Here is a 14,774-nt window from a genome sequence, read left to right on the forward strand (position 1 = left end):
CAGTGTGTGGGGGAGGTAGGGGTACCGTGTGGGGGGTTAAGAGTACTGCTGGGGGGAAACGTGTTTAAAAAAAAAAAGTATATTAAAACAGTATCTTCTCCCTCCCCCTCCTTCTTACCTTTAAGGTGGTCCGGTGGTGGTAAGCACTGCTTCCGGGTCGGGAGACAGGGGGAGGGATCTGTGAAGCAGCTCCCCTGTCCTCCCACACGATGCTGTGTGTAGCGTTGCCATGGTAACGAGCGGCAACACTCTACACAGCATCGCGCGGGAGGACAGGGGAGCTGTTTCATAGATCCCTCCCCCTGCCTCCCGACACAGAAGAAGAGTAGGCGCCTGCCGTTTCGGGCAGGCAGGTGCCTACTCTGCATTGATGGCGAACCTATGGCCGCGTGCCGACAGAGAAGGCACGGTGTGCCACCTGTGGCACGCATGCCATAGGTTCGCCATCACTGTACTAGAACATAATTTTCTATTCAACTTAAGGACAAATGAAAATTGTCCAACCTCCAATTCTGCTATTATACTTTAAAGGTAACGCTAAGCAACATATCTACTAAAGCTCACAGTAGTGGCTACATTGGGTAGAATACACTTGCCACCAAGGGACCTGTCAGAGGTGGTTCTAGACTTTATGAGGCCTTAGGCGAAACTCAAGAGAGGGTGGTGATGGTGGGGGGCAGAGGGTTGTGATGGTGGGGGGGTGGTGGTGAGAGGTGGTGAGAGGGAGAGGTGGTGATGGTGAGAGGGAGAGGTGGTGATGGTGAGAGGGAGGGGGTGATGGTGAGAGGGAGGTAATGGTGAAAGGGAGAGGGGTGATGTGAGAGGGAGGGGTGATGTGAGAGGGAGGGGTGATGGTGAGAGGGAGGGGGGTGATGGTGAGAGAGAGACATGGGCGTAGGAACCGGGGGGATGAGGGGGACGCATCCCCCCAGCAAATCATGCGGGGGGACAGGTTATGGGGAAATCCCCCCCAGCTCCGCCGGCCCCCCTCATGCTGCAGCCGCCCGAGCGCTCTGTAGAGAGCCTCAGGCGGCTGCAGCTTTGCCCAGGCTGGTGCGTCCATGAGGGCGCACCGCCCGGGTGCAGCATGAGGAGAGGGGCTGACAGGAGGGAAGCGCTCAGCGCTCCCTCCTGTCACTCCCTCACTGTAGCGTGGCCGAGCCCTGTATGGTCCGCGGGTACAGGGAGCATCTGTCTCCTGTACCCGGCCGGACTAAAAGGAAGTGCACACTCAAATCTCCCTGTACCCGCGGATCATACAGGGCTCTGTCACGCTACAATAGAGGTAGGGGAGGGGGGAGGAAGAGAGTAGGGGGGAGGAAGAGAGTAGGGAGGGAGGGAGGGAGGGGGGAGGGAGAAAAAAGAGTGACAAGGGAGGGAGGGAGGGGGAGAAAAAAGAGAGTGACAAGGGAGGGAGGGGGAGAAAAAAGAGTGACAAGGGAGGGAGGGAGGGGGAGAAAAAAGAGAGTGACAAGGGGGGGAGAAAAAAGAGAGTGACAAGGGAGGGAGGGAGGGGGAGAAAAAAGAGTGACAAGGGAGGGAGGGGGAGAAAAAAGAGAGTGACAAGGGAGGGAGGGGGGTAGAGAGTGACAAGGGAGGGAGGGGGGTAGAGAGTGACAAGGGAGGGAGGGGGGTAGAGAGTGACAAGGGAGGGAGGGGGGTAGAGAGTGACAAGGGAGGGAGGGGGGAAGAGTGACAAGGGAGGGAGGGGGGAAGAGAGTGACAAGGGAGGGAGGGGGAAGAGAGTGACAAGGGAGTTAGGGGGGAGAAAGAGTGACAAGGGAGGGGGAGAGGGAGGGGGAGGGGGAGAAAGAGAGTGACAAGGGAGGGAGGGGGAGAAAGAAAGTGACAAGGGAGGGAGGGAGGGGGAGAACGAGAGTGGGGAGGGAGGGAGAGGGGTAGGTTGAAAAATAATTGGAAGGGTTTGGGGGGCTACTAATATGGATGGGAGGAGGGGGAGGTAGAAAATTTATTGGAAGGGATTAGGGGAGTACTAATATGAATGGAAGGGGTAGGGTGGGTTCTAATATGCATGGAAGGGTTTAGGGGGTACTAATATGCATGGAAAGGGGAGGGCGTTAATATGCGTGGAAGGGGTAGGTGGGGTTATTTTGTGCATGGAAGGGGTAGGGGTGGTTCTAATATTCATGGGAAGGGTAGGGGTGGTTCTAATCAGGAGGATCCCGGCGCTGTATCCGGGTAAGTAAAACCCCTTCCCTGTAGTGACCCTTTAATGTTATTATTTAATCATTTATATAGCGACTGCAAATTCCGTAGCGCTGTACAATGGGATAAACAACTCCTACTTTACGGAATAAGAATATACCCGGCGAGTAAAAATGCTATCCCCCCAGATTTTTGGGGGTTCCTACGCCCATGGAGGGAGATTAGGGTGATGGTGTGGGGGGTGATGGTAAGAGGGACAAGGGGTAATGGTGAGAGGGAGAGGGGGGTGATGGGGAGACTAAATACCTTTTTTATTCCCTGGTGGTCCAGTGTGGGCTCCCTGGTGGGCCGATGGCCATTATATCTGGTCTGCAGCTCCGCAGAGCTGCAGACCATGTATCTCGCGAGACCCGTCAGAGCATTGCTTTGGTAACCCGCGGCAACGCTCTGATTATCCAGTTCTCGCGACACACATGGTATGCAGCTCTGCACACTGCGAAGCTGCAGACAGGTGTCTGCGATTGCTGGCTGGGCAGACAGGAGGGGCCTTGCACCCGGCGGCATACTGAGCAAGCCGCCGGCCCCTTCCTCGTGTCGGGTCGACCAGACACAGTCTGCCCTAAGGCGGTTTAGGAGGCCGCGAGGCCCCGAGGCCCCAGCCAGCTCAAGGTCTTAGGCGGCCGCCTAAACCACCTATTTAGAGAGCCGCCTCTGGGACCAGTTCCATCTTAACTGCATTGATAATGCAGAATTAAAACTTCAACATTATAAATGTAGCAGGGATGTGGACAGTCTGTTGATTGCAGAAGGACGCTGAGGCTTTATGCAATATAACTACTATGCGACTTCCCCTCTAAGTATAATCACTATTATTGTTGAAAAATGTTGGGCCAAACATGTTTCACTATCATGTCAATACAGATTATCACTCCAATAGTATTTTCTCAAGTATGGTCAATACCTGCTTGCAGTCATTTGGCTCCAGGAGGAGCCAGGGATATGTTTACAAAAACTGCTGTTATGTATTTACAAAACTAGAGTAAAAAAAATATGCTTAGTAAGTGCTATTTTGTCTAGGCGGAACAGAATCTTAAATTCTCCTGAAGTTATTTTCTATATCAGTTGTGCAAAAGTTCATGTATCTGCAATGGAACCTTGAAATATGAGTGATGTTACCTGCAAATTACTTGAATCCAATTCTTCAGAAGAATGTATAAAATGTATTTTCTTTGGCTGTGCAGAAGCTGATTTCAAAACTGTGAAGTTTTTCTCTTTCATCCTGGTAAATGAGGAAGACGATGTTTCTTTTTCAATTGCGTTGGGTTCCTGCCCTACTCTTTGTACTGGTTGGAGGACTGTTTGACTTTCACAGTCTTGTGTCTCCTTATCTTTGGAAATATTTTCTGCTATGAATTTGGGATTTGACTTCCTTTCAGCTGCTAAAGTAGTGTGAAATTGTGTGAAGGGTGGTGAAGGATGTGTTGCTAAATGTTTGGATCTACAGGCTGTTATGTTCTGGTTTTGATAAGGTAAGATAAGTTCATCTCCCACTACATCATCAACAATATCTGGACATTTGGACTCATTAGGCTTATTATCTGCACAGCCCTGGTGTGTAAAACTAAGTGCATCTTGAGACTTGCTCGGCCTCAACATTGGCCATTCACTAGTCTGACCAGAGGTCTGAGAAAATATGCTTTCAACGGAACCTCCTATTCCATATTTATAATATGTTAGGGCATTCACTTTATTTTCTTCTCTAGGTATTTCATCGATTCCATGCAGATCACCTAAATGGTATTCAATATTAGTGATCTCAGGATACCAAGTACGATCTGAGTTGATTGATTGGTCATATCCAGAGTTGTGCAGCCAATTTGAATCTGTAAATCCAGATTTTCGCTGAGTTACATCAGGGTTCTCATTAGTCCTGCTCAATCCTGGATTGTTTTCCATTGTCAAGTGTGGATTCCAAATGTTCTGGGCCCTAATTATTCGTTAGTGCCAATGGCGATCTATAAAATGGATGACGTCAGCAAGAACTGGAAAAGAACTGAAAAACAAAAACATCCAAATATAGAAAAAAAATCGAAATATTCCATGCTCATTTTATTGACTCCTTATACTTTAATGTAGCAATGACAGAATCTGTAAGTTTAATTAAGAAGAATGTGAAAAATACACAAATACTGTTGTGTGTTCTACAATTGATTATTTGTCTTAATATGTCATTTTCTTATTTTATTCTTTAAGGTGTAACCCTAATGTTTAACTGAAAGTAGCCCCTTTTAATTGATGTAGATATTGTTTACAAATATTTCATTTTAATATATAATGTAACCAAGCTGATGTGAAATATTGAGGAACTCTACTTCTTGGTATTCCCTAAAAAGCCTTGGCTCCTTCTCCTCAAACTATTTACTGGCTCAGAGTATTTCTCAGTTTTGCAGAGCTATTACCAATGGTAAGAAAGGGATGATACAGAGTTACATAGATGCATAGGAATATAGCCTGACTTAAGCCCATCAAGTCAAGCAACTATTTAACTGTCATCATTCCAATCTGAGTAATGCTATGCTCCAAAAGGAGGTGTGGAATAAAAACAAAAATCCAGCTCCTGTTATAATGTCACACTACAACATCAAGGAGGGGTTTCAACCAGCTTGGCCGCAGCCGAACAGCACTTTCTAATCGATGTGAGAAAGTTGTTGAATTTTTATGGTGCTATTAATGAAATGCATCCCTTAGGCTGTTACACCCCTAAATTGAAAAGCTTCAGAGGACTACATTAAATTTGATGAGGCATAATTTAGCATGCCCCAGTTCCCCTGAAATAAGACAAACTACGTAGAGTTTCATTAGCTTCTTAACCTTGGCAGAAGTGTGACTTACGGATTGTTTCGGCCCTTGCATAATGTTACTATAACAAGCAATTGCCATTGGTCACAGTGTGTGGATACAGTGAGTGCACTGATATACAATCTGTCATGCAGTAGTGCATATAATACCACTGTATTCAAATGAATAGCTATAATTTATGTTGTATTAATAAAAAAAAAGCTATTTCATTTTATGGAGAACAGCTATTTGATAAATAGGTACCCGGTGTTGTTAAGCATTGCAAATTTAATTTAGCAGGCAAAAAGACATCAGACCAAGATAGCTTTGTGCATAATAATCATTAAACATTTTATATAAAGTTTATTGAAACAGTTTAATCCATAAGAAAGGGTTTTGATAACAGACTTGGCCTGTTGCTTACTTCATCCTTATAGATGCAAATGAATTCAGGGCAAACGACCATATTTGTAGTTGTCCTAATTTTATGTCAACAAATATGAAGGTGCAATTGTATTATAATACATGCAGGCATAAGCTCTGTGGGGGCAGTTGGCTAATTAGATTTAAAACGAACACATGGGATATTAAACAGGAATGATCGAAGAAAAACATAAAAGAAAGTAAATATGAAGCTCCCATGCCGGGCTAAGCCAGCCAAAGATAAAGAATAAAAAGCTATAGAGAAATATTTGTTGTAAACAGAAAATGGCCACTACTATTTCACTGTATTCCATAAACAGCAGGATCCAGCAATTTGTATTCATTGCTACCATGTAGAATAGCTTTAGCATAAGGGCTAATGAATATGTTTTAAGTGAATTCCACATATTTTCAGCCATAAACACAAAAAGTGTAGAAAATGTGGCATAATTAGCACTTACTGCTGGGATAAGTGCCATTACTATTCTTCATTTCTGAAATATGCAGCAATGTGAATGAGATGGAAATACAATGCGTGAGTATTATGTGTTTCACACTACGAGAAAAGAAACTAGGTAGAAGACATGCTCTGAATCCATGCACAATTAGTATAGTATTCTGCTCTAAAGCAGCAAGTTTTCCATTGTCTATCCCTAGCTAATCTTGGTCTAAATGATGGGTTATCAGTTTTCATAAACATTCACGATAGAAATATGAAGTGTTTTAACATTCATTTTGTAGACCAAAACAGTAAGAAGGCTAGTTGCTGTTTTCACATTCTTTAGCTCTCAATTTTCTGTTCGCTTAACCCTTATGAACCTCAAGCAGATTAAATGCCTAAAAGGTCAAAGAAACGTCGATCGCAAGGATGGGCTATCTGTGGTCATAAAACCACTGGTGGTCACTGGTCAGCCATTTTCATTAGTCAGACAAATGCTCAGTGAGAATGAAACGACACAGGCACTTAACCTTGTGACATCACGTGCAGGAGTTGCAGCTGATTGACAAACGTTAGTGACAAATCAGGTAGCTGGGCAGATTAGCCATCTCTGGGCAGTTTTGCAAGTATCTAGTTAGGTGAGCAGTGAGGTAGCCAGGCAAGTTGTTACCTGACAGGGTAAAAGTAGGGGAGGGAAATAGGTGCAATATAGAGAGAAGGCACCAAATTAGAGCAAAGTGATGGATCAGCTTCTGAGCCAGCTGCTGGATCGAGTGAAGACGCCAGGAGGAGAAGAGTGGCTACGCTGTTTGTGATATTTTCCAGATGGCAGAGAAGATAGAGAGGGGTCCAATCAGGTCCGGTGTAAGGATTTCTGCCACCCTAGGCAAAGATCCATTTTGCCGCTCCCTCATGTCACACACAGACACACACTCACTCACTGACAGATGTGCAGTCACTCACTGACAGACAGAAACACACACAGACACTCACTGACATACATATACTCACTCACTGACAGACATACACACAGGCAGACACTCACTGACATACATACACTCACTGACATACATACACTCACTGACACACACACACTGACAGACAGACAGACACACACTTACATACACTCACTCACTGACAGACACACAAACACACACTCACTCACTGACAGACACACAAACACACACTCACTCACTGACAGACACACACACACTGACAGTCAAACACTCACTCACTGACAGACACACACACAGGCAGACACTCACTCACTGACAGGCACACACACACAGGTAGACACTCACTGACAGACACTCAATAACTGACAGATACACACACACACACACACACACACAAACACACTCACTGACAGTCAAACACTCACTGACACTCAATAACTGACAGACACGCACGCACACACAAACACACTCACTGACAGTCAAACACTCACTGACACACAGACTCAGACATCCAGCCTCCTTACCTACCTGGGGTCCAGTGGGGGGCTGCTCCTCACTCCTCCAGCATGCTGTTTAGTATGCTGGGCTGGAATAACGTCATATTCCGTCTCCCAGCATCACAGAGGTCGCGCGATTGAGGAGTGGGAAGCTGCAAGAAGAGCTTCCCTCGCCGCTTGCCTGCCTCTTCTGCTCCAGCATTCATTGGCAGAGCAGGCACCTGCCATCAGGGTAAGCAGGTGCCTGCTCTGCCATAGCGATTTTAGGACAGTTTCGGACACCTGGAGGATCTGCCTGGCGCTGAGGGGGGCGGCTCTAGGTGAATGCCTAGGTCACCTTACGGTTGCGCCGGCCCTGTGTCCAATGCTTTATGCAATGAAAATCCAGAGCCCAGCATATCCAGAACCTTCAGTGCTCCTGTGGGCTTGATTTTTGAAGAATAGTACTTACTTGTGCAGAAAAATAGTAGCTACACTGGCATGCAGGATGGCTAAAGAGATTAAGAGAGATTTATAGGTATGGCATATGTTTTTGAGACAGAATGGAATTCCAGTTTTATAAGAATATTTTGAATTGAATGAGGTTCTGAAGTTCTTTTGTAGATGTGGCTTGTAAGGTGGATTTTGGTATCTTTTGGAATAAGTGTGGTGCCAAAAGATGTCCTGAACTATGAATTTCTCAAGGTTTAACAAATAACTTGGAACTCCTTGAGTGGTTTCCAACTGTGGTTAGGTTGGTAGTTTGGGGGTGATGACTAAGAATAAAATACTTTTATTTCATTGTGACAATTTGTCTGTAGGAAACGTCATCAACTCTATGCATTCCAAATGTAACCTTGTGAATAACTTGTTGTGGAATCTTGTTTTTCTTTGCTTAAAAGCAAAACAACTGGTTGGAGCACAGCATATTGCTGGTGTGGATAATAGCATAGCAGATGCTCTCTCATTTCCAGTTTCATAGTTTCCAGACGTTGGTACCAGAGGCAGAGCATTACAGGGTGGAACTGCCAGACTACCTGTGGAAATTAATTTCCGAGCATCCAGGTCAATGTTGATGAGAGTGTTAGCAGATGGTACAAAGAATGTATTGCCTGGAATGAATGGTATCATCTTTGCAATGAAGTTCTACAAGATCCATTTCATAGGTCTTTGGAATTAACATTTTAGTTTATAGTGCATTTGTTGAATAAGGGATGAAGCAGGTCAGTAATAGATAGAAAGATTGCTGTAATTTATTATATTGCTGAGAAAAACTGTCGTAGTTAAAGCATTTTTCATTAAACATCTACTACGCGGCTACTTTTAGTAGCCGCTCCAAAATGCAGAAGTCCAATTACTTATACGTTACTTTGCCAATTAGCAATTGCAGATGGTCTGCTTTTGTTTAAAGAAGCATGTGTTTTAGCATGTTTGTAGCATTGCGGGTTAGTGAGTAGTTTCCCGGGGTAAAGATTGAATACCAGGCCTTAAGATAAAAGATATTGTTTTGGAAAAGGATAGTTTATTTACTTTATTGAGATTATCTAAGGTAGATCAGCTGGGAAAGGGAAAATTAATTAACCTGTATAACACTCCTGGAAATGAGGTTTTCCCTGTGGCGATTACTATGGAATTTATGGCCATTACACCAAAGCTTGAGGAGCCTTTACTCATTCACGTATTGACTACTCCATGAACATGATTTCAATATTTTGTGAATTTTGCAAACTTGCCTCCATCATTTGGGTTTTCAAAAATGTAAATTCACAAGTCATTCATTCTGTATAGGATTGGCAATGAAGAGCCGAATCTAAAGCTAATGAACTGAATTTTTAATTTTGGAAAGGAGTCAGGGGCTTGAGGCTACATGAAATTTTGGACTTGGTCCGAAAATGTCAATTGGTTTGGCCTTCACTGGACATATCGATAATCCATGTTAGTGGCAATGATGTAGGATGTGTCAAATCAATCCATCTGATAAGATGTCTGAATTTTTTTATTTTTTTAATCTTTCTCAATTAAAAGTTTCCAAAAACAATTCTGATGTGGTCAGAAATTGTACCACCTTTGAAGTGGTTAAAATTGCACCAACTTCGCAGAAATACCAGGAGACCTGGTTCCACTAACTTTAATAGCTGACCTCAGATGCTGGGGTTTACGAGAGAGTGGAAGAGCATGGTGATAGCAACGGATAATCATGCCCGTCAATGCATGGACAGTGTCCGATGTAGTTGAGTGTAAGGGAGCGAGGGAGTATGAGGAAAGGAAACACCCGGGAACATGGTGATCGGAATGATTGCCTCAAAGTCTTTTTGACTTTGTTGTATACAGCTTTTGAATCAATAAACTTTGAAAAAAATGGCACCAACTTAAAGCATTAGACAGAGTGCAAAAGTAGAGAAATCTTACTTTATCTAGCTTCATGCCTACTTTGGGAATTTTTTATTTTCGGCACTTGAGAAGGGTAGTATGGGGTTGTTCTGGGATGATGTTGTCCATTTATTGGACACTGTGAATTCCAGTTATTGTGGGGTCTCTTATTTATTATGTTGCATATATAGCAAATGACGAATGTAAAAAAACTAAATTAGATGTGATATTGTTCATTCATATGGTGCACATATAGATGATCATTTTTTTGTGTGTGCATAATTAGATGTGCAGGTGGTATGCTTCATTATATTATATTGTATGTATATTTTAACTCCAACTTTGGATCCAAACATGATCCTGCCACTGCATCTGTCCCTTCCCCATGCTCTCCAGGAGCTACTGTAGGGCATGGGGAAGGGACATCAGCACTACTTGTCTGGTGGACAAGGTTTCTTCAGAGGAACCCCACGACCATTGGATGGAGTGATAAATCGCTCTGCCAACCTCATAACCAATGAATAGACAACTCTTAGAAATGGGTGATGACAACTCAGTCATTGAACAGTAAGAATATTTATACAGTTCATTGTGTCAAAAATGGCAGACAAGTAAAACTATGTGTAATGGGAAACTGCAGTGCCACACTGGCCAAGATGCCTGTGCTATTTTGAGCAAACAGTTAAGAGCGTTGGAAGTGAATTCTTTGAGTATACTGCGAGAGGGTAATATAAGAAAGAAGCTCTCACTGTAATGAAGAAGGTACCCTCTAAGCCATCCACCATATAAAGGACATATATTCTATGCACCAGAGGCTTAAGAGACATGCCTCAAAAAGTCAGTGGGCATACATGACATTGTTGCCACTGTAATTCTCTGGGAAAGGTACTTGTGTATGTTATAAAAGCCACATGTGCCAACATTTCCTGATCATAGAAACATGAGACAGGGTATCGCAATTCAAACAGTAGGACATGCACAGAATTAACTCCTCCAATCCTTCCACTCCAAATGCAATATCTCAAATGAAATAAACATTTCACCCACTACATTCACCCTTTGTGATTCTCTTTTAACCCTTTAGATGCCAGCAAGGATTAACCTTAAAAGTCCCAATCTACAGTTCCTGTTTTTAAAGAGTCCATATAGGTTAACCATTTATGTGCACACAAATGCACTGGGCAATGTTATTTTAACTGACCCTTTATAAGTCTAATTTGTCTTTTGTCTGTTCAGTCATTTAAAGCTGGAGGGTAAACTTTCATCACAGGAGCCACAAAGACTTTGGACCAAGTACAGACTATGAGGATTGCATTACAATTACTGTATGTCGACACATACCTCTCTACATTTCAAATAGACACACTTTAATTTTAGGGGTGTGAGTGGGGTGTGTGACCAAAGGCGGGGCTGTTTTGAAATTTTATGTAACTGATGAATAACAATTTATGCAAGTAATGTGAAATTAACAAGAACAATGTATCTTTATTTAAACACATTCATTGTAGTTTTAAGACACATTACTGTGCGTATTATTGCTGTGGAGCGCTGTTATACACTCGGACACACCAACAATATGGAGCTCCTAGAAAAGAGGGAGATTAGGATATAAAAGAGGGGCAGGGAGATTGGGACTCTAAATAAGGACCCTTGGAAGGTATACTAACAGATGTTTATGCAGGCACACATAACTTACACTGACTCTATATATATATATATATATATATCATGTTTAGTGCTAGCAATATAATCGCTGACCCAATAAATTCTACCTCTGACTTTATAATGTATGATGCAGAGATTCAGTTTTGAGCAGTGATGGGTGCAGTATGGCACTTATCAAGATGTCCAGCTCTATATTATCTCTATCACTCACCAAATGTTAATCACACACTAGAGAGACAATGTTGTTATTGTAATTGCATGTTATAATGTGTACTACAAAAGCGTTGATGACTACCATCTACATGTTACTGACTGCAGCCCTCACAGATTTATTACCAACATTCTATCACAAATGACCAGCTGCAGGATTTTCATTCATTCATCCACATTTTCACTATAATTTCATACATTGTGCTATTAAACAACCATCTATAAAACCATTGGCTGAAATGTGTTAAAATGAAAATTGAACACTTTGGCCAAGAAGGCAGAAGTATTCATGCTTTAGTAATATCTGGCAATACCACAGACGCTATTGTGGATCCTGTAGCCCTAATCCACACATTCTAAATAATGATACACAAATACACCACAGATACAAAACACACAGAGGAATATCACTAGTGTACTGAATACACAGAACAAAACACATAATACATAATTCATCGATTACATACATTATACACAGAAGGGATAATTAATTCAAGCAAAACAAGACCATTTGAAGTATTAATGGAAAACGTTGCAACAGAATTTTAGCAGCGCTCTTTTATTAAAACACTTACATAGTTATTTACAAAGTAAGAATTCAATGTGAATTTCAAATTTAAGTTCAGGGTAGCCAAACTTAGAGCATAGTTGACTTAGAGTATTTTTGAAGCTCAGCTATTTTTACCTTAACCCCTTAAGGACACGTGGCATGTGTGACATGTCACGATTCCCTTTTATTCCAGATGTTTGGTCCTTAAGGGGTTAAATTTCAAATTTACTTTGAATTCTCACTTCAGTGAATGACCCTGCTAGTTTTTCATTTATTTCCTTTTTGCCCAGACAATTTCAGAAAGGGTTACTTTAACTAAAACCAGTGTGTTTCATGAAAACACTGGTTTTAAGTTGGAGTAAACATTTAATGCCAAAGTATCCAAACTTTGAAAATTCTCCAGATTTAAGGCCACAGTGGCTGCACTGAAAGCATAGCTACCTTAGGGGGCTTTTTCAGGTCAAATATTTATAACTTAAATTTTAAATTCACCTTAAATGTCCTTTGAATTCTAACGTTAGTAAATAACCCCTTTAATGTGAACTTGAACAACCTACAAAAAAGTACTCTGTAGTGAAAATCTGGTTAAAGGATTTAGTAAAACCACATACTGGATAATATTGGTACTGCAGCAGAGAAAATGAGGACAAGACAGTATGAGAAATTGAAAGGGTGTTGGTGGAGACTGAATTGGGAGAGACAAGAGAAGAGGACTAAGGAGAAAGGAGGTAGTGGTGAAAATGAGAAATAGAATAAGGAGAAACGAGAGTAGGAATTGAGATGGAATAACACATGGAGGAGAGATGAAATAAGAAGGGGTGAGTGAATGAACATGAGAAATGGAATGAGGCTGAGAGAATCATGAATATAGAGGAGTGAAGTTTTTATTAAATATGCTTTTATATATAGGATGCCAAGTATTTGGAGTATTGCAGTAAAATCACATCTTGTCTACTGGACTTATATGGCTAATCCAATCTACAATATATATATATATATATATATATACATACACACACACACACACATATATATACACATACACACACACACACACACACAAAAAAAAAATTGCAAAGGATAGCACTCCAAAGACTTATATAAAATATAACTTTTTGCAATTTTTGTATTCTTGGCTGGACAAGCACCGAGCACTATAGTGATTTTTTGGTGGAATAAATAAATAAAAAAAACTATAAAAAATATTTTTATATATCATCATAATGACTGAGTATTGGACTCTTTGGGCAGGTTGTTATGTAATAAATACATTCTATACTTACCCCTTCACTCAGAAGGGATAGAGATCAGAAGTTTTTGTAATGTAACTGTTTTACATACTGTACAATATTCTGTGACTTTACACCGTAAACTGGCACTCGTTTTACAACTAGCTTAAAGCTGCACAAAAACTATTTAGTAGCTTAAAAATATTAACAAATGAATAAATAAATGAATAAATCCTTTTCAAGGATTGCCTGTTGCCAAGGGCTCTCTTACTTTACCCACATGACTCTATACTGCAGCTTTATAATAATAACTTATAGTAAACGGTAAAAATATACACGCCAACATACCTACTTGGAGACGTGTCTTCTAAGAAGGGAAATGTTAATTAATATGATAAATTCCAATCATAAGAGGTCTGCAGGCTGATCCTTAGTGAAGCTCTGGATGTTCTGTAAGACAGGGATACTGAAGCACCTCCTACGTAACTGACAACTTCTATAAAAACAGGTAGAGGTGTCTGTTATAGAAGGATGCTGTCCATATAAAAACAACGAAATGTAAAAAAAGAGAGGGAAGAGTTGGCCTTTAAAGTGGTAACGCAGGTTTAAACGTCTTTTGTTACAGCGTATATAAACAAAGAGCTAGGTAACAGTGTACTACTGTAAGCAAACAGCCTCAGGCCACAAGCTTATTGTAACCTACTGCACAGCTGATATCGTATCCATTATTTGCTTACGTTTCTTTCCAAGCTGTTAATTCATAGGGTGTGTACAACAGACATGATTTAGAAATAGGATGTATGCTGGGCATGTATACCGACAAACTATATTTTATATCTTTTTTTAAACGTATATACACAAAATACATACTGCTGGACTGATTGAATGCATCTTTTTATACATGTCCCCCATTAACCCTTTTATTACTGAGCACTTAAAAAAAGAAAAACACTTTCTTCCACGTAGAATGTTGAGAAAGCTCCAAAGAAAAAATGATTACAATTTATGTCAAGCTGTCACTGTATAAGCAATTTGAACGTGCAACAAAAATAAGACTTACAGCAATTACTTAACTTGCCTCCCCATATAGTACAGGATATGGAAACAAAGAAAATTACTTGTAGCTAGATTTGCGCATGACAAAAACAAATTTAGTTCAACTGAATTGATTTGTCAAAAAAACACTTTTTCTGCAAGTGGTCCAAAATTCATGTGGCATTTCAGTTTGGATGAATTTCAACCATGCAATTTTGGAAAAAAAATTTGGATGAACAAATAAGGGAGAGAAATAGGCCAATCAGTGTACTGAAAATATGCATAATATAAATACCATATTTACTTGAATCTAATGCTCACCTTTTTTGGAATATAAAATTTCCAAAATTTGAATGCTCATTAGGTTCAATTACATTCGGGGCAAAATTTGAAATTTTCCAATGAATTGCATACTGG

At 41.2% G+C, this 14,774-nt stretch overlaps 2 protein-coding genes across 2 annotated transcripts in view; one reads left to right on the forward strand and one right to left on the reverse strand.

Annotated features, from left to right (window-relative positions):
* The window catches only part of LOC134569496 (repetitive organellar protein-like), a 52,152-nt gene extending 38,274 nt beyond the window's left edge, over positions 1-13,878 (reverse strand). The window contains exons 1-2 of the mRNA XM_063428440.1: positions 13,671-13,878; positions 3,343-4,219 (exon numbers count right to left, since the gene is read on the reverse strand). Of these exons, the coding sequence (XP_063284510.1) occupies positions 3,343-4,122 (780 nt within the window). The 5' untranslated portion in view covers positions 4,123-4,219; positions 13,671-13,878. The remainder of the gene's footprint in view (positions 1-3,342; positions 4,220-13,670) is intronic.
* TASL (TLR adaptor interacting with endolysosomal SLC15A4) overlaps positions 1-14,774 on the forward strand; it is a 358,686-nt gene that overhangs the window by 154,296 nt on the left and 189,616 nt on the right. The window lies entirely within an intron of this gene.

This window comes from Pelobates fuscus, chromosome 1 (assembly GCF_036172605.1).
Source record: "Pelobates fuscus isolate aPelFus1 chromosome 1, aPelFus1.pri, whole genome shotgun sequence".
Taxonomy (NCBI): Eukaryota; Metazoa; Chordata; class Amphibia; order Anura; family Pelobatidae; genus Pelobates; species Pelobates fuscus.